Source organism: Ostrinia nubilalis, chromosome 24, assembly GCF_963855985.1.
Source record: "Ostrinia nubilalis chromosome 24, ilOstNubi1.1, whole genome shotgun sequence".
Taxonomy (NCBI): domain Eukaryota; kingdom Metazoa; phylum Arthropoda; class Insecta; order Lepidoptera; family Crambidae; genus Ostrinia; species Ostrinia nubilalis.
In genome coordinates this window covers 10,045,510-10,065,443 of record NC_087111.1, presented here as the reverse complement: position 1 = coordinate 10,065,443, position 19,934 = coordinate 10,045,510, and the positions used below count along the sequence as shown (strand labels likewise).

At 44.0% G+C, this 19,934-nt stretch overlaps 1 protein-coding gene across 1 annotated transcript in view; it reads left to right on the top strand.

The window, feature by feature from the left end:
* Positions 1-1,993: 1,993 nt before the first annotated feature.
* Positions 1,994-19,934, top strand: part of LOC135083619 (erythroid differentiation-related factor 1) — a 36,123-nt gene continuing 18,182 nt past the window's right edge. The window contains exons 1-14 of the mRNA XM_063978319.1: positions 1,994-2,294; positions 2,925-3,109; positions 4,207-4,315; positions 5,757-5,894; positions 6,603-6,738; positions 7,163-7,264; positions 7,841-7,942; positions 8,705-8,848; positions 13,596-13,700; positions 15,296-15,722; positions 16,203-16,280; positions 16,411-16,499; positions 17,395-17,636; positions 18,359-18,487. Coding sequence (XP_063834389.1) covers positions 2,247-2,294; positions 2,925-3,109; positions 4,207-4,315; positions 5,757-5,894; positions 6,603-6,738; positions 7,163-7,264; positions 7,841-7,942; positions 8,705-8,848; positions 13,596-13,700; positions 15,296-15,722; positions 16,203-16,280; positions 16,411-16,499; positions 17,395-17,636; positions 18,359-18,487 — 2,034 coding nt within the window. The 5' untranslated portion in view covers positions 1,994-2,246. The remainder of the gene's footprint in view (positions 2,295-2,924; positions 3,110-4,206; positions 4,316-5,756; positions 5,895-6,602; positions 6,739-7,162; positions 7,265-7,840; positions 7,943-8,704; positions 8,849-13,595; positions 13,701-15,295; positions 15,723-16,202; positions 16,281-16,410; positions 16,500-17,394; positions 17,637-18,358; positions 18,488-19,934) is intronic.

Below are 19,934 nucleotides of genomic sequence, written 5' to 3'. Positions count from 1 at the left end.
GAGGATACAGAGGTCGCTCTCGTCAAATATATTGTAAACTTCATTACCTCGACCGTTACTAGTAGCACAGCCGAATGCGATGTGGTGAGCATTAATATCACCTGATAGCAAAAGTGGCTTAGGTAGTAAGTTAATAATGTGTTTCAGTTTGCTACCATTGAATCTTGATCTATTTTCTTTAGGTGGTGGACAATATATACATAGAATACTTAAATTACCTATGCCAGTTCGCAGATTAATAGCTACAGGTTGTAGAAAATCATAAAAGGGAAGCTCTATTACTGAATATTTCAAAGTGTCTTTGACTAGGATGGCGACTCCACCCCGGCCTTCTTTTTCTTTACCTATTTTACTAATTAGATTGTAATTATGAATACGAAAAGAACTGTTTTCTTTCAACCATGTTTCGTTTAACAAACATATATCAATATCATTATCAATCAAAAATTTTATAAGTAATGGCTTTTTGTTAATAACACCTTCGACGTTAAATTGAGAGATTCTTATGAAACTTTTATCCATTTAAAGCCCTTTGAAACTTTTTATAAGAATTTCCTGTATAATAGAACTATTAACTGCCCTCGTTTCATTGCCAATAGCGACAAGGGCGCCTACAAGGCCCTTGCGAATAAAATCATTGTTTAATATTTCATCTATTAATTGTTCATTGGTAAGTGGTTCTTTTTCTTTAACTTCCATCGAGTTAGTTGAAGTGGAAGAGGTCGCTGTTGAAACAGAGCTAGCTTGTGGCTTCCTTGATGCAATAGATTTTAAGTTAGTTTTAGGAGCAGCCAATAGAGGAAACTCGCTTATGTAATTTTTGATAACTGGGCTACTCTTAGTAGCCGCAGCACTGCTGGAGACCATATTAGCGTAAGTTAATTTATTTTTTTTATCTTCCATTTTTTGTTTTTTGACAGGGCAGTCCCGTGAAATCGCAAGATGAGCTCCTTGACAGTTTATGCATTTGGCTATTTTATTCGAAGTACATTCAGAAAAATGATGTTCTTCAGAACATATTGAGCATTTTTGCACAGATTTACAAATTTTAGCACCATGGTTGAATTTGAAACACTTAAAGCATTGCAACAATGGAGCGTTGTATGGGAATATTCTGAACCTGAAAAGGTCTAGATACACATGTTCGGGTAACACGGTTGATAAAAATGTGATAGACACAGATTGAAAGGGCTTTATGTCGCCGTTGTCTTTTTTGGTGAACCTACGCACACCTATGATCTCGTAAGATGACGAGAGTTTCTTAAAAAGTTCCTCATTGCTGATACTAGTGGGTACAAAGCGAAGCACGCCGACTGTTTCTACTGCTGTGGCTGGGATGTATGCCTTGAGTTGGTGTTTGGTTAGGAAGGGATCGTTTTTCAGGAAGTTATTGGCATTACTAGACTGGGAAAATGTGACACATATTTTATTGGCGTTAATTCTTTTAAGATTGGTAATGCCCTTGATTTCATTTTTGAAAAGGTTGGTAGTCAGGATGGGATTGTTGTTCCCGATCTTCTCATTCTCTTTCGTGCTTTCCACAAATACAGAAAACTCGCCACTCACCGTGTTCTCCGCGAAAAGCCTTCTATACCCTGGTTTTACGTACGGTTTGTAGAAATCTTCATCTGCACTCGTATAGGTGTGATCTCTATTTGGTGCCTTCCTTTTTTCCTTGCCCCTGGGCGGGTCCTTACCGTCCCCGTCCGGCATAGTCGAGTTTTAAGTTGACTTAACGACTTCCAATAGATAGATAACTATTTATAACACAGAAAGAGAAAAATACAAAATTGGCTTCAAAAATCGCGCCTAGTGCGTTCAAAAGCCCGCCAAAAAGTACATAAAAGAGTATATCGCGTCATTTCATAGACTAAAAATTCGTATCATAGACAAAAAATCACTAATTAGAATGTATAATTATGATTTTCTTTGCCACATTTTGCTTTTTTAGAACAAAACGTGACATTGACAGCTCATGTTTCGCGAAGTTTCACCGCATTTGTTTCGTAGAGTGGTAATTTCACGATTATCAACTTTACACTGTTGAAATAAGTGCTATGAAAATTATAAATTAACCTTTACGGTTGTCATCCGGCTTAGAAAATATTTGATTTTAGCAAAGAACTTGCGCTCGATTTGAGAAAAATATTACTCAAACAATCCCACGTTATTCTGATCTTAAAATTAAGATTCCTATTGCATAACGTAACCTTACTAACTGGCTGCTGGCATAAAATTGATCTAAAATGGAAGAAGTAGAAAAGGACAATGAAAATGATTTCAAACGCTCCAAGGTAAAAAAATAGTTTCTTACATTTCTCAAGTTTTTATTTAGAAAAAATGAGGCATTTAAATAAAAATCCACAAATTGACTGACTATTACTTACTGTATTTCCACACTTGTAATAAGTCTTACTTTCTTTGAACAAGACTGACACATGTTGTTTTTGTAAAATGTAGTTTTATTGAATAACCTTACCATTTTTAATCCTTGTATTTTATACAAGCTAGCAAATTTTAAATATTTTTACCTACTATTCCGTCCTGTACCCACAATCCCCATAAAAATAAATTGATAGAGTTTTCTGCCCTATAACGTTAGTGACACTCACTGCTGCCTTCACTGCATTAACTCCTAATCTTCTGATCTGAGTATGTCCTAAACATACTACAATAATATTAAACAAACAGCTTTTATTTACACAAAAATATTTGTTTTGCTAATTCTTATGGCACCGTATATGAGCAAAAGCCTCCTCCATCTTGCTCCACTTTTGCTTGTCCTGAGCTAGAGCTGTTCTCATTATGTCATCAGCCCACCTTTCCTTGGGCCTCCCAACACTCCTCTTCCCCTTTGGCCCCTTCCATTTTGTACAGGATATACTACAAAATCTATATTCTATCTACATTAACTGCTTTCACAGGATCGGAGTCCGTCCCCAGGCGTCAAATCGACTGCGGTGGTGAAGTACACAGCGTTCCAGAGCCCCGTGGGCTATGCGCGGCTGCAGTGCAACACCGACCTGAATCTACCACCCTCCAACTGGGGGGCGGCCATCGACTCCTACGGCTTGAAGCAGATATTGACTGGAAACACTGGGCTATCTAGGTAAATAAAGTTAAATTGGTCAATTAATTATTGTTAAAACAATAAAATAGGTGGACTAACGATATCATAAAGGTAGCAGGAAGGAGCTGGACGCAGGCTGCTAGCAATCGATCAACATGGAAATCATTGGAGGAGGTCTATGTTCAGCAGTGGACATCCTATGGCTGAAGTTAAATGATGATGATGATAAAAACATTGGCAACAACATTTTGATTTAAAATCTAAATAACTATTTTCAGACTGAGTGCTTCTCATGGTACTTATCCTATAGCAAGAAGAGAAAAGAAGAATTAAGCTTTTTTCTAGAATGGGGTATGGCAAGATAATTATGTAAAGATAATGTGTATTATTCAATTAATTTCTAGAAAAAAATCTACAAAACAAGAATATTTCACCACACAATCGGTTGATATTCTATTGCAACTGTGTACATATTTGTATTTCAAATAAATAAATGTCACAAGAACAGAATGTACGATTAGTATTCAAAAACCAACTGGCCATTTCAAATTTAACAAAGTCAAGTCAAAGTCAAATTTCCTTTATTAGCATGAAGTATTTAAAATAATGCATACAAATTGCCAAATATTGATAGAATAACTTGTGCTTTGTAAGACAATTTTTTTAACAAACCTCTTCTTTCTATTTGGCGCCCCTCTTAGCTGTCTCTCGGGGCAGAGCAGGCTTCCTGGTTTACCCTCCTAGATAAATTAAAGTCCAGTCGCCGAGCAGATAGAATTTCGTCCAATGACCCTAAGCTACCCATCCTTATCACTCGACCGGACTTTAGTATCAATTCACGTAAACTAGTGTTCAACATATGTTTTACCAGAGTAAATACAAATGAGTAGGTCGTCTTCATAGAAACGCACGGGCGCGGTTTGTATGTGAGCGCACCAACACGTATGCGGCGCGCACGCACACACTGACAAAATTTTGCGGGGATTAGCGGGGAGCCAGTCGTGGTTGCGCCGAATTTTGTCAGTGTGTGCGTGCGCGCCGCATACGTATATTGGCGCGCTCACATACAAACCGCGCTCGGTGCGTTTCTATGAAGATGACCTACTCATTTGTATTTACTCTGGTTTCGCGTTTAGTTTCAGGATGGCGCATATGTTCCCCGACTGCGTGGGCGAGGTGGACGTGATCTCGGGCGCCGAGTGCATCAAGAAGCTGCTTAAGCTGCCCTACCAGCCCAACGGCACTGTGAGTTTGTTGTGGATAGGGACGATAGGGTTGCCAGGTGTCCGGCTATGTTTTACTTTTTACGGTCTGGTCCGGACAAATAGGCGATTATCACTCTGCGCCGTGCTCCGCCACGGTCCTCGTGATTTCATATAAAAAATCCCGCGCGCAGACGCGTTGTCAGTGTGTTGTGCCGCGCGTGTTTTCTATACAAACTGAGGTACTTGCATACAATGATTAAATCTGTCGTCCCGCGTACCGCGGCGGAGCGCGGCGCAGTGTGATAATAGCCATATTGTCTTGTCCGGTTTTGGTTAGGCTTTTTATGTGGCTGCCGCGCCAGGCTACAGGATAATATCAAGCGCACGCATAAGAATGTTAGGCAACCTATGATGATAGTACTCACTCGTGAACTACGTCACGCGACACTAATTGCACCCCCCCCCCCCTTCGACTTTTAGGGTAAAATGTCCAGCCAAATGAAGCACAGAGTCCGGCTTTTGTGTTTTTTGACCTGGCAACCCAGATATTTCTAAGCCGTTAAACAGAATAATAATAAATAACAGATATTTCTACCCGGTGTAAAAAATGACACGTCAATAGCAGTCGAACAATTCTTCTGTCGTTCCCACCGCTTTGTAACATGCAACTCCTTTGTAGCCAGTTTTTACTTAGCGGCGGGTAGGGGACGGAATCTGATACATTTTGCCACCCTCATTATTGCTTATTCAGTAGTACTTTTTACTATTAATATAATTTATGTAAAACTATATTGTGTAAACAAACAATGTACCTACACTTACTGATAAGTTATGTTTTTGTTGATTAGTTAGTAAGAATAAAATGGATGGCTCAATAAAAATATTTTTGATTTGATTTGATTTGATTTTGAGTTCATCTTGATCTACAGCTTGACCGCCAGCAAAACTCAACCAGTAAAAGCCAAGTTTGGTCAAAATCCAGATAAAATTGTGCTAATTCTCTTACCTATCGCTACCACTTCTATGTAGTCGGGATCTACCATTTGACCACTTAAAATCTCGGGCTATATCTATCGCTTAACTCAGTGTCTGAGGTATGGGGGCGGGCAAGGGAGGAGTGACATTGACATATATTATGACGCATACAAATATGAAGCACATCTGAAGTCTCGATGACGTTTGACGTCTTAAAAACACCCTTCCGTGTCGCTCCCATACTTCAATCACTGATTCAGTTAAGTGCTATAGTCTAGTCTGCGAGCACGTAGAATTTTGTCCAATGACCCCAAGCTACCCATCCTTATCGCTCGTGCGTAAAATTATGTTGCTGTCGCGCTCGCACACTCACTGTGGGCGCCCGTCGCACAGTCATGACAGCAATATAATTACGCGCGAGCGATAAGGATGGGTAGCTTGGGGTCATTGGACAAAATTCTACGTGCTCATAGACCGGGCTTTAGAGCTATTAATCATTGTTTCAGGTAAGCATGATCGTGCACCGCATCGAGAACACTTTACTGTTGGACGATTTCGACGTGTACGACTACCTCATGAAGTCGGAGTGGTCGTGGCTCAAGGACTTCTTCTATGAGAACGTCTTGAAGACCATGTCGGAACAGGTAAGAGAGTGATTTGGTAGATTTCTTGAACCCGAGTCGCACGAGACCGCAGTAAAAAAATTTTTCTATTGTGTCTCGATTCGCTGATACTTGAAGGGTTAGCATACAAAACGATGGTAGTAAGACACGGCTCTTAACGCAACGTTTATTACTATTTTAATTGAATGGAACGCGAAAGTTTAAAATATTATAAACGATGGTAGTTTCTGTAGCATCACTAGGCAAAAGAAGATCGCAAAGCTAAATATATAAGGCCGTCTTTCTTCATTGGAGACTAAATTACCTGATAGGTATAGATGTAGGTATAAGTGTACATGTTGTAATGTAACAATGTTGGTAGACCTAATAAATAAATAAATAAATAAATAGATGTTAAAAAAAGAGGAGTGAGTTAAGACCGGTTTTGCAGTCCGTCTAAGTGTGAACAGTGTCATAAAATCTAAATGTAAGTGGGAACAAGCCCTAGGGAATCCTTTTCCACTAGTCCGTCATGCATTTGGTTGACATCGTCATTTAAGACATAGTAGGACGTTCACTGCTGAACATAGGCCTCCCCCAATGATTTCCATATTACCCGGTTGGTAGTGGCCTGCATGCAGCGCCTTCCTGCTACCTTTATGAGGTCGTCGGTCCACCTTATGTCATTTGATTTTTTTTTAAATTACTTTTTCTTTCCACCACTATTTATTTGTTATTTTTTTACACTAGGAACGTATGACGCTAACGCTGGCACCAGTGGCCCCGAGTTCGGCGCTGCAGCTGACGCACAAGTTCTTATCGCACAGTGTCGCTTCCCGCCCGCCGCCCGCCCAGGCGCCCGCCCTTGCGCCCGTCGCGCTCACTGGTGAGTAACAAGTGACAGGTGACAGGTGTGACGTCACGCTCACTGGTGAGTAACAAGTGACAGGTGTGACGTCACGCGGCACCAGCCCCGAGCTGTGACACGTGACAGGCGTGACGTCACGAGGCACCAGCCCCGAGCTGTGACACGTGACAGGCGTGACGTCACGCGCCACCAGCCCCGAGCTGTGACACGTGACAGGCGTGACGTCGCGCTCACTGGTGAGTAACAAGCGACAGGCGTGACGTCACGCGGCGCCAGCCCCGAGCTGTGACACGTGACAGGTGTGACGTCGCGCTCACTGGTGAGTAACAAGCGACAGGCGTGACGTCACGCGGCGCCAGCCCCGAGCTGTGACACGTGACAGGTGTGACGTCGCGCTCACTGGTGAGTAACAAGCGACAGGCGTGACGTCACGCGGCACCAGCCCCGAGCTCGCTGCAGCTGACGCACAAGTTCCTATCGCACAGTGTCGCTTCCCGCCCGCCGCCCGCCCAGGCGCCCGCCCTCGCGCCCGTCGCGCTCACTGGTGAGTAACAAGTGACAGGTAACAGGTGTGACGTCACGCTCACTGGTGAGATGTATAGCAGGGTACTCATCTACAGCCTGGTCCGTGAGCACGTAGAATTTTGTCCAATGACCCCAAGCTACCCATCCTTATCGCTCGCGCGTAATTATGTTGCTTTCGCGCTCGCACACTCACTGCGGGCGCCCGTCGCACAGTCGCGACAGCAACGCGCGAGCGATAGGGATGGGTAGCTTGGGGTCATTGGACAAAATTCTACGTGCTCACAGACCAGGCTTTAGCCGTGTAGCGTGTAATGTATCAGATACTGTATCAAGTGAGTACATAGGCACGAGCCCGCTGCGAGCTCGCGCGTGGCTCGCAGGGAGATCGCAGCGACCCGCCGACTGGCGGTGTCACTGCGAGCACAAAGGCGGCTCGCAGTAGGATCCAGGAGCTCGCAGCCAGATACGCGGTGACCGTGGACGAGCCGTACTCACTTGAAGGTTGGATACGTTACATGCTACGTTACGTGCTACATGGCAGGTGAGTACCCTGCCTAACAAGTGTACAGGAGCGTGTGACGTCACGCGGCACCAGCCCCGAGCTCGCTGCAGCTGACGCACAAGTTCTTATCGCATAGCGTCGCCTCCCGCCCGCCGCCCGCCCAGGCGCCCGCACTCGCGCCCGTCGCGCTCACTGGTGAGTAACAAGCAGGGTTTTTTTTTCGCCAAGTCGGGACTTTGGTACTTTTTGAGTGAAAATAGCAGGATTCTTCCGTCAGAAGCGGGACATAGTAAAAAAACGTAATATAATCAAAGGTTTTCAAATATTTATCTTTTTATTTGAAGTCGGCCGTTTGGTGTAGTGGTTCAGAACGTGCTACTATGCCGAGAGGTCCCGGGTTCGATTCCCGGCCGGGCAGAAATTGAAATGATGAATTTTAATTTCTGTGACGGGTCTGGGTGTTACTATGTATAATATGTATGTATTTAAAAAAGTATTTAAGTAGTATATCCGTTAAGCTAGCACCCATAACACAAGCATTAAGTTGCTTACTTTGGGCCTAGCTGGCGATGTGTGAAATTGTCTAAAGATTTATTTATTTATTTTTTATTTATTTATTTGACTTAAAATTACGTTTACGTGACAATAGATAGCAAAAGTAGCCATAGAAAATGTATTTTAACAAAAAAATAATATTTTAAATCAGATTTACTCTATCGTTAAATTCGTCTTTAGAATAAAAAAAGAAAAAAAATAAAAAAGTTTTATTCTTTAGAATAATATGGCGTTTCAAACAATAGTCTGGTGAAGTAAGTGTCTCGCTCCGAAAAGCGGGACCGAGCCTGTCCCGCGCGGGACATTTAAATTTGATTTAAAAATCGGGACGTCCCGCCAAAATTGGGACGTCTGGCAACGCTTGTAACAAGCGACAGGTGTGACATCGCGCTCACTGGTGAGTAACAAGCGACAGGCGTGACGTCACGCTGGCACCAGTGGCCCCGAGTTCGGCGCTGCAGCTGACGCACAAGTTCTTATCGCATAGCGTCGCCTCCCGCCCGCCGCCCGCCCAGGCGCCCGCTCTCGCGCCCGTCGCGCTCACTGGTGAGTAACAAGTGACAGGTGACAGGTGTGACGTCGCGCTCACTGGTGAGTAACAAGCGACAGGTGTGACGTCACGCTCACTGGTGAGATGTGAAGCAGGCTACTCATCTAAAGCCCGGTCCGTGAGCACGTAGAATTTTGTCCAATGACCCCAAGCTACCCATCCTTATCGCTCGCGCGTAATTATATTGCTGTCGCGACTGTGCAACGCGCGCCCGCAGTGAGTGTGCGAGCAACAAGTGTGCGAAAACATAACAAGCGACAGGTGTGACGTCGCGCTCACTGGTGAGTAACAAGCGACAGGCGTGACGTCGCGCTCACTGGTGAGTAACAAGCGACAGGCGTGACGTCGCGCTCACTGGTGAGTAACAAGCGACAGGCGTGACGTCGCGCTCACTGGTGAGTAACAAGCGACAGGCGTGACGTCGCGCTCACTGGTGAGTAACAAGCGACAGGCGTGACGTCGCGCTCACTGGTGAGTAACAAGCGACAGGCGTGACGTCGCGCTCACTGGTGAGTAACAAGCGACAGGCGTGACGTCGCGCTCACTGGTGAGTAACAAGCGACAGGCGTGACGTCGCGCTCACTGGTGAGTAACAAGCGACAGGCGTGACGTCGCGCTCACTGGTGAGTAACAAGCGACAGGCGTGACGTCGCGCTCACTGGTGAGTAACAAGCGACAGGTGTGACGTCGCGCTCACTGGTGAGTAACAAGCGACAGGCGTGACGTCGCGCTCACTGGTGAGTAACAAGCGACAGGCGTGACGTCGCGCTCACTGGTGAGTAACAAGCGACAGGTGTGACGTCGCGCTCACTGGTGAGTAACAAGCGACAGGCGTGACGTCGCGCTCACTGGTGAGTAACAAGCGACAGGCGTGACGTCGCGCTCACTGGTGAGTAACAAGCGACAGGTGTAGTGTCCGACCGAATGTTCGGTTTCGGTTTCGTTTTCGGTTGAGTTTCGGTAAAAACACGAGTTTCGGTTTAGTTTCGTTTTCGGCGGCAAACTTGCCGAAACTACGACCGAAACCGAATGTGCATTCGGGAGTTTCCGAGCTGTTATCGGTCATGTTCGGCGCGTTGAATGAGTGAATGAATCCGATCAGAGCCAATGTCGTGATTCGCTCGCTTGTTTGTTTGCTGTTAGTTTTATTTTGTTGTGGTGGCGAGTATTCGAGTGATTTATTTTGAATTTGGTAAGTTTTATCTCGTTTTATGTCGTTATAACATAAGAAAAAAAAAACATAAGAGCGGTAGTAAACATAAAAAAATATATTCAATATTACTGATAAAAGTATAATCAAGTTTAATCTAATCTATAAATATTTTTTTTGGTTCGCAAATGCTATACGTAAACAAACATTAGTTAGGTAGTTAGTAATGAATGACTATAGTGCATTTCATGGTGATAATATTATGGATTCAGAGTTTCAAAGTTCATTTTAGTATTTATCACCAAGGTATCCAAGTGGCAAGTACCTACAGTAGATACTAACTTACGTACTACCAATTTTGTTTTGAGAAATTATTAAGGTAAAAGACCCGACCATGGGACGGGTTATGTAGATGTCCTGAATATTGCGAGTAATTAAAAAAATCTAGACCAGCGGTTCCCGAATGGTTGTCCGCGGAACCCTGGGGTTCCGTGGAAAGGCCGCAAGGGTTCCGTAAAAAATATTATCCCACGTTTCGTGACCGACGTTGTTCGCTCGCACCGACTTGTTAACGCACAAGGGAGGAGCAGGCGTGCGGGCGGAGTAGTACGGGGGTTCCGCTAGAAAAAGTATAATCAATTAGGGTTCCTTGGAAAAAAAAATTGGGAAACCCTGATCTAGACTATAAATCCTTCTTTTTCTTTTTTAATACATAATTTGATACCTTTTAGAGTAAAAATGCGCTTTATAAGTTCAATTTTAATGCAATTTAAAGAGAAAACAATAAAGACTGACTGATTATAATAATGTTTTCTTTATTTTTCCCTCAAAATATGAGCCTTGTAAGGAAGTTTCGGTTTCGGTTTCGGTTTCGGCCGAAATAGACACCGTTGCCGAAATTCGTTTTCGGTTTCGGTTTCGGTCGTAAAACTAGTTTCGGTCGGACACTAGACAGGTGTGACGTCGCGCTCACTGGTGAGTAACAAGCGACAGGCGTGACGTCGCGCTCACTGGTGAGTAACAAGCGACAGGCGTGACGTCGCGCTCACTGGTGAGTAACAAGCGACAGGCGTGACGTCGCGCTCACTGGTGAGTAACAAGCGACAGGTGTGACGTCGCGCTCACTGGTGAGTAACAAGCGACAGGCGTGACGTCGCGCTCACTGGTGAGTAACAAGCGACAGGCGTGACGTCGCGCTCACTGGTGAGTAACAAACGACAGGGGTGACGTCGCGCTCACTGGTGAGTAACAAGCGACAGGCGTGACGTCGCGCTCACTGGTGAGTAACAAGCGACAGGCGTGACGTCGCGCTCACTGGTGAGTAACAAGCGACAGGCGTGACGTCGCGCTCACTGCATGGTGAGCTGTGAAGTAGGGTACTCATCTAAAGTCCGGTTCGTGAGCACGTAGAATCCCGTCCAATGACCCCAAGCTACCCATCCTTATCGCTCGCGCGTAATTATGTTGCTGTCGCAACTGTGCGACGGGCGCCCGCAGTGAGTGTGCGAGCGCGACAGCAACATAATTACGCGCGAGCGATAGGGATGGGTAGCTTGGGGTCATTGGACAAAATTCTACGTGCTCACGGACCAGGCTTTAGCCGTGTAGCGTGTAATGTATCAGATACTGTATCAAGTGAGTAGTGACAGGTGTGACGTCGCGCTCACTGGTGAGTAACAAGCGACAGGTGTGACGTCGCGCTCACTGGTGAGTAACAAGCGACAGGTGTGACGTCGCGCTCACTGGTGTGTAACAAGCGACAGGTGTGACTACGCGCTCACTGGTGAGTAACAAGCGACAGGTGTGACGTCGCGCTCACTGGTGAGTAACAAGCGACAGGTGTGACGTCGCGCTCACTGGTGAGTAACAAGCGACAGGTGTGACGTCGCGCTCACTGGTGAGTAACAAGCGACAGGTGTGACGTCGCGCTCACTGGTGAGTAACAAGCGACAGGTGTGACGTCGCGCTCACTGGTGAGTAACAAGCGACAGGTGTGACTACGCGCTCACTGGTGAGTAACAAGCGACAGGTGTGACGTCGCGCTCACTGGTGAGTAACAAGCGACAGGTGTGACGTCGCGCTCACTGGTGAGTAACAAGCGACAGGTGTGACGTCGCGCTCACTGGTGAGTAACAAGCGACAGGTGTGACGTCGCGCTCACTGGTGAGTAACAAGCGACAGGTGTGACGTCGCGCTCACTGGTGAGTAACAAGCGACAGGTGTGACGTCGCGCTCACTGGTGAGTAACAAGCGACAGGTGTGACTACGTGCTCACTGGTGAGTAACAAGCGACAGGTGTGACGTCGCGCTCACTGGTGAGTAACAAGCGACAGGTGTGACTACGCGCTCACTGGTGAGTAACAAGCGACAGGTGTGACGTCGCGCTCACTGGTGAGTAACAAGCGACAGGTGTGACGTCGCGCTCACTGGTGAGTAACAAGCGACAGGTGTGACGTCGCGCTCACTGGTGAGTAACAAGCGACAGGTGTGACGTCGCGCTCACTGGTGAGTAACAAGCGACAGGTGTGACGTCGCGCTCACTGGTGAGTAACAAGCGACAGGTGTGACGTCACGCTCACTGGTGAGTAACAAGCGACAGGTGTGACGTCACGCTCACTGGTGAGTAACAAGCGACAGGTGTGACGTCGCGCTCACTGGTGAGTAACAAGCGACAGGTGTGACGTCGCGCTCACTGGTGAGTAACAAGCGACAGGTGTGACGTCGCGCTCACTGGTGAGTAACAAGCGACAGGTGTGACTACGCGCTCACTGGTGAGCTGTGACACGTGACAGGTGTGACGTCACGCGGCACCAGTAGCCCCGAGCTTGGCGTTACAGCGAAATGACGTCCACTGCTGGACAAAGGAAATCCGTAAGGGAGGCCCAAGGGAAATCCTTAAGGGAGGTCCAAGGATTTCCACAACGACCCATTCTGCGCTGCCCGCATTCAGGTTCTTCCAGTGACCTTCACCAGATCGTCGGTCCACCTAGTGGGGAGCCTGCCCATACATCTTACGGTCCGTGGTTGCCACTCGAGAACTTTCCTGCCCCAGCGGCCATCAACTCTACGAGCTATGTGCCCCGCCCACTGCCACTTTATTTTAGCAATTCTGCGAGCTATGTCAGTCACTTTGGTTCTCCTGCGGATTTCCTCATTTCTGATTCGATCACGCAGGGAATCTCTGAGCATAGCCCGCTCCGTAGCCGTTTGGGTGACCTTGAGCCTTCTTATGAGGCCTTTAGCACGTCTCAGATTCCTATACAATCACTGGCAACACACACACACATCAATATCTTATCTTATCAACATCTTATCTCATCTAGATCAGTACCTAATTATTTTAAGAATAAGAATAAGAATAAGAAAAACTTTATTTAACACAAAAAGAAAAAAATAAAAAACAGAACAAAGGGACTTATTATATCAACATTTTATCTCATCTCGACCCGTACCCCCTCGACTATATTATCAATATCACATTTTATCTTATCAATATCTCATCTTATCTTACCAATATCTCATCTTATCTTACCAATATCTCATCTTATCTTATCAATATCTCATCTTATCTTATCAACATCTCATCTTATCAGGCCCGTACCTGCCGGAGCCGGAGCCGGCGCGCGACGAGGCGCCGCCGGACCACTTATACAACCGCAACGTGCACTGGACCTTCGAGGACATACACATGCTCATAGGTACGTGCACTTGACCAGGGATGTTATGGATATCCGTAACCGTAACCGAAACTTTCGGTATCCGATATATATTTTTTTTTGTTGAGTTGCTATCGGTTTGCACTTACTATCGGAGCTAGTGGGTTACTCCGAGAGCAAGGCAGTGTTTATCTTTATAATATTATTCCGATATCCGTAACCGTATCCATAACCGAAACTACATATCCATAACATCCCTACACTTGGCGTTGAAATGATCGTTTTTAAATGATGATAATATCACATAATGAGTTTTCTTTCCATCCTGACTTGATTGTGGCTAAAACAGTATACTTCTCTGTGTCTCTGTCAGTCAACTGGTGAACGCTGAGTAAGGCGAATGTTCAATTTTAAGACAATAGCTCGCGGCTCCGTTTCAAAGGCTCCACAGTGGGTCTAGACAAAGTGCAAATTATAATCGCAAACCAGTCGAAAAGTGGTCGAAAAGCCCCTTTTTTGTATGGAGATTTGACAGATTCGATTTTCGATTCGATCAAAAAGTGCGTTTTGTCTAAGGGGGCAGGACACCGTCGGGTTTTATGTGTACTTGGCTAGGCCCCGCCCTCCCCATATAACCCACTGACTGTCCCCATCGGCCAGTGGTATGCGCTTGTCGGCCGTTTGGTGTAGTGGTTCGAAACGGACTACTATTCCGGAGGTAGCGGGTTCGATTCCCGCACAGTACAAACATTTGTGTGCATGAACATATTTGTTTGTATTGGACTGGGTGTTTTCTATGTATAATAAGTATGTATTTAAAAAAAAAAGTATTTAAGTATGTTTATATCCGTTGTCTAGTACCCATAGTACAAGCTTTGCTTAGTTTGGGACTAGAAGCGCAGTGTAAAATGTCCAAGGATTTTTTTTTAATTTTTTTTTTAAAGCATTTTCTGACGGAAAAATATAAAAAAAGAATCATCGCCTTTGCTATGACCAGAATGGCGCCACTGTCGAAATCCTAACACTTGCCACCAGTGATTATCTCCATATAATTTAACTTCACGTTCATTTCGCGCACCTACTAATTTTATCTCGTAAATTGTCATCAACTTTCTAGATCATAAGCGCGTTCTTCCCCTTCTTCGTTTCTAAATATTTTATTCACAACTTGATACACATAACAGAGACACAAGTATAAAATACGACACTTACACTGGTTGAGGCGCTCCTTTTCAAGACTTGGAAGCCTGCGGGTAACGAGCCATTGGACGTGGAGAGGGTCATTAATTTTATACACATATTTTCTACTTTGCCGAACATTTGCACGAGAACGGTTTGTCCAAAACATATGAATTTGGTCTTATTTAATGCAGGATTAAATGCCCTTCAACTGTCAGGAAGACCACTTTTCGATAGAGTAAGTCCTTTACGCGGTATAACCGGAAAACTGAAAAACGCCCCTTTCGGGGGCCCCCACCACTTAAGCACAACTCCGTCGAAGTCGAAAACCTAGGAGAGTCTTTATGAGCAACTAATGAAGCCATTAAAGCACTAAAATCTTAAGTAGGAATTATTTTCGATTTAATTCATTTTTGTGTTTAATTCTACTGGCCTAATAATCTTCAACCTATTCCCAGGCAGCGACCTCCCAATCTTCGGCGACAAAGACCGCCCCTGCGTGTCTCTCCGCCTACGGGACGCGAGAGAACCCATCAACGTGTTAACAGGCATCGACTATTGGCTAGACAACTTGATGTGCAACGTACCTGAAGTGTTAATGTGCTACCACTTGGACGGAATCGTCCAAAAATACGAGCCAATGAAGACGGAAGAACTACCCAATATGGAGAACTCGAAATTCTCGCCGAAAGTTATAAGAAACGTAGCGCAGAATATTCTGTCGTTTTTGAAGTCGAATGCGACGAAGGCAGGGCATACGTATTGGCTGTTCAAAGGGCCGCATGATGACGTGGTCAAGTTGTATGATCTGACGTCACTGTGCCCGGATTCCGTGGATAGCCCGTTTACGAGTCCCGTTGGGATGCTGCTGTATAGAGTTGCCAGGTGAGTTATATCACCATCTTTGTAATTTTAGCTAACTTTTTTACCAATAGATACTGGCTACACAGGAGTTGCAGCGATGGGAATGAGAGGTGAAAGTGCATTTGTCCTGACGTTCTGTTATCAGACCAAAAGATGTCAGACCAAAAGCAATGTCTAAGGCGATATTTGACCGATTTTAAGTTGGCCGATAGTTGGGTCAGATAGTTGTAGATCAGCATGGAGATATATTCTTCATACAAATTAGAATCGGGGCCAACTATCTGCCAACCAAAAGTTGGTGGTTTGCGTCTAGGCATACTAAATTGGCAGCTAGGACCAACTTGGATAAGAAAACCCTTTAGCAATTTTTCAATTTTGTTTTGTTAAACGCTCAACCCCAGTCCGCAAGTGCATTTTCAACTAGCTGATGCGACTAGATAGACAATTCTATCTAGTTTCTTCAATTCTAATTTATAACTATGCTTTCATATGATGTTGTAGGAACATGCGGCTGGCAAACAGGTCAGAACACGTGCGGCAACTATTAGAACACGCTATAGAACTCCTCAAGGCGGAAAAGTAAGTAAAAAATCAAAAGTATAGTAACGGACAAGCTTTGGTGCCCCTTAAGGGCTACCTTTTGACATTCAAAACTACTAAATTCTGTTCAAAATTTAATATTGAATGACAATGAATAATTTTGTGGCAGGTATCCGCAAATAGTGGCGTCTTCACACTACATGTTGGCTGACTTATACGTGCCAGCTAATACTAACCCCGCCTGCCCGGACTTTAAAGGTAAGTTACTTACGTATTCACAAACATTACTATGAGGTCTCACAGTGCGCGTGGACGCACAGGGTGACACACGAACCAATCACAGAGCTCTATTCAACGCTGTGCGTTCGATTTGCTGCTTACTTAAGCAAGTTTAATTGCGAATACGGGCGTGAATCTCATTTCACTGTTTTTGAAATCTATACATCTATAATCTATACTAATATTATAAATTCGAAAGTAACTTTGTCTGTCTGTCTTGCTTTCACGCCTAAAACACTGAACCGATTTCGATGAAATTTGGCTTAGAGATAGTTTGAGTCCCAGGAAAGGATATAGGATAGTTTTTATCCCGGTTTTTGAAACAGGGCCGGTGTGACAGACAAAATTACACGCGGACGAAGCCGCGGGCGGAAAGCTATTGGCTGAATAAATTAAAACAACCCGGTTGTGCTAACTGCGCACCTCGCTGGAATGCGACTCTCCCTCGCACTCACCCGCACACCTTCACTCATTCCCGTCCGTACCAGAGCGGCGATGTGACGTCACGGCTGCCTGGTGCGCAGTTAACTCGACCGGGTTGTAGCTACACAATACAAAAATATTTTTTCACGAAGAATTTAACTAAAATAATAAAAAAAATAATAGTTTATTTAACAACTTTAACATTTTACATTACATTGTACATACTTTTCCTTAAAGACCCGTTTAATGCTAAGGTTGTACCGACATACGCTTCAGTTCATAAAATAACTGAGATTTCTACGCTAGGCTAAGCCTGTCATGTAGACAATCTAATTAAAAATGTGCTTTGAACTATTAATTATTGCAATTGACTTACTAAAAACCATATAAACCAAAAGTCCACAACTCCCTTCTAAAAATGTTTAAGAAAAACTTTAATACACTTTTGCAGAAGAAACCATAGATCCCGACAGTGAAGACCCAGAATTCGCAAAGTACGCGGAACCGTGCGATGACGACAGCGAGTTTGACAGAGACGGCAAGTCCAAAACTGACGAGTGTGACAAGGACGGCAATAAAGAGAGCGAGAAAGACACTGCGGAGAAGGAGGGAGATAGCACTAATACGCTGGCTGTTCAGAGCAGAGGCCTGGCTTTGAGGGATATTGGCAATCGAGTGAGAGAAAGTACTGGGGTGAGTTTGTGGTTTTTTTTTCTTGGTAAATGTAGTGTAGTATGCTTATCTTCTCGATAGACCGACGCCTTTAAAGATATAGCTGGTAGTGGCTGGATGAAGAAATCGTACTTTTGAGATGCTCCAACAGAGAACCGTCATTAGCTGAAATTATGCTTCTTTTCGACGTAGAAGTGCTAATTTTTAGTAGTGCTAGAAGTTTGTATGTAAATAAATCCGTGAATGGAACTGTTGATATTAATTACCTAGTTGCTGGTGTTTTACAAATATTTCTGTATACAAAATGTAACATAAAAGCATTTATTTTAAAAGCCTTAATTGTGGAAAACCTTGCGGGAGGCCTTTGTCCAGCAGTGGACGTCATTTGGCTGAAACGAACGAACGAATATAAAAGCACATTCACTTAATGATTCCACTGCTTAAATGCAACAACTTTTACTGTGAAACCAATGTTGAAATCTAAAAAAAACGTTTACCTACACAACACAAATTATACGAACTGGCCTTAGTGTGGGAAAAAAAAACTTTTCTGAATTCGATATTGACTCCACAGTGAAAGTTGTTGCATTTGAGCAGAAGACGTACCTAGTAGTAGTTCCTCCGTGTTTGAGGATTCCGGGTGGAGCTCGCTTCCACCTTCGGCCTGATCGTCACCATCAGGTGAGATACAGGCCAAGAGCTTCCTCGTTGTGGATAAAAAAAAAGGAACCTTATTATTGCAGGAAAACAAACGCAAAGCGAGCATGTCTGGTGGACTCGGAACGGCGCCGCCCGACCGTTGCGGCGGAGCTTTAAAACACGCTCTCAAAGGCTTACTAGCGCTCCACAATGTCACCATAGACAAGTGCAAGGTGAGCTGATAGTTATAATTTGTTTATGGTAGTTAATATTGTTATTGAAACCAAAACTCGGTACAGCGCCGCCAGATCGCTGTGACGGAGCCTTAAAGCACGCTCTCAAAGGCTTACTAGCGCTCCACAACGTCACCATAGACAAGTGCAAGGTGAGTTGTGATTGTTTATGATAGTTATTAACAATAATGGAAACAAAACATGGTACCGCGCCGCCCGACCGCTGCGGCTGAGACTTCAAGCACGCTCTCAAGGGCCTACTAGCACTCCATAACGTCACCATTGACAAGTGCAAGGTGAGCTGATTTGATTATAATTTGTTTATGGTAGATGATATTGTTATTGGAGACAAAACTCGGTACAGCGCCGCCAGATCGCTGTGACGGAGCCTTAAACAACGCTCTTAAAGGCTTACAGCGCTGCATAATGTCACCATAGACAAATGCAAGGTGAGCCGTCTGATAGTACTTAATATTGAAATTGGGAACCAAAGACAATCGAAAAAATATAGTGAAATTAAAAACTTCGCTGATTTGCACCATCACAAATTATACTTAGGAAGTTCTTTTATAATAATAATTTATAATCAACATACCGTCGTGTTGCTAAATACCCATTAATCTACCTAATCTATAAATATTAATTGAATTACAAATAACATAACACAATGATAAAACTTACCCTTAACTACCTTAATATAAATTACTAAAACTATAACAAAACTTTCCTCTGACCAAACTATGCACTTATTACACATCTTACACAGAGTCATACTAGTTTACTAACTAAAATAAAATAAAATAAAAATATTTCTTTGGAACAAGTATAACTTGTATTACATAAACATGAAGACACCCTGTAGGTACGTTGCAAAAAAATAACTAGCGGAACGCTCGACCCGAGTCGACGTAGTATCGCGTCGTGCGACTCACCTCCAGCTGGCAAATTTATTGATACCTACCGCCTTCCTATAATATTAATTTTTATACTTATAAGCTATTGCGATGAATGTGCAATGTCACAACAAACATTTTTATGTTTAGTGATATAAGAAATGTTAGATTATAAGCCTAACCTTGTAATTAAATTAAATAAATAAATAAATAAATAAACAACTTTGACCATAACTATAACCGGTGTTTTTGTATGGAGTTTGACAGACTTTTGACGTTTGTTAAACTTAAAGTACGATGGTGCAACCCAGCCTTATTGTAATGACTTACGGTCCAGTCTGCAACCGTCAACATTTTTTAAGAACATTTATCCTCTAAATTTTGTATCTATCTCTCTCTTTCCCTCTTCGATTCTTTCTTTCCCTCTGGTAAGGGGCCAATAGAGGATTCGGTGACGGATTAGGGAGGCTTTAGACGGATTAATAGTACAAGCTTTGCTTAGTTTGGGACTAGAAGCGCAGTGTAAAATGTCCAAGGATATTAATATAATTTAA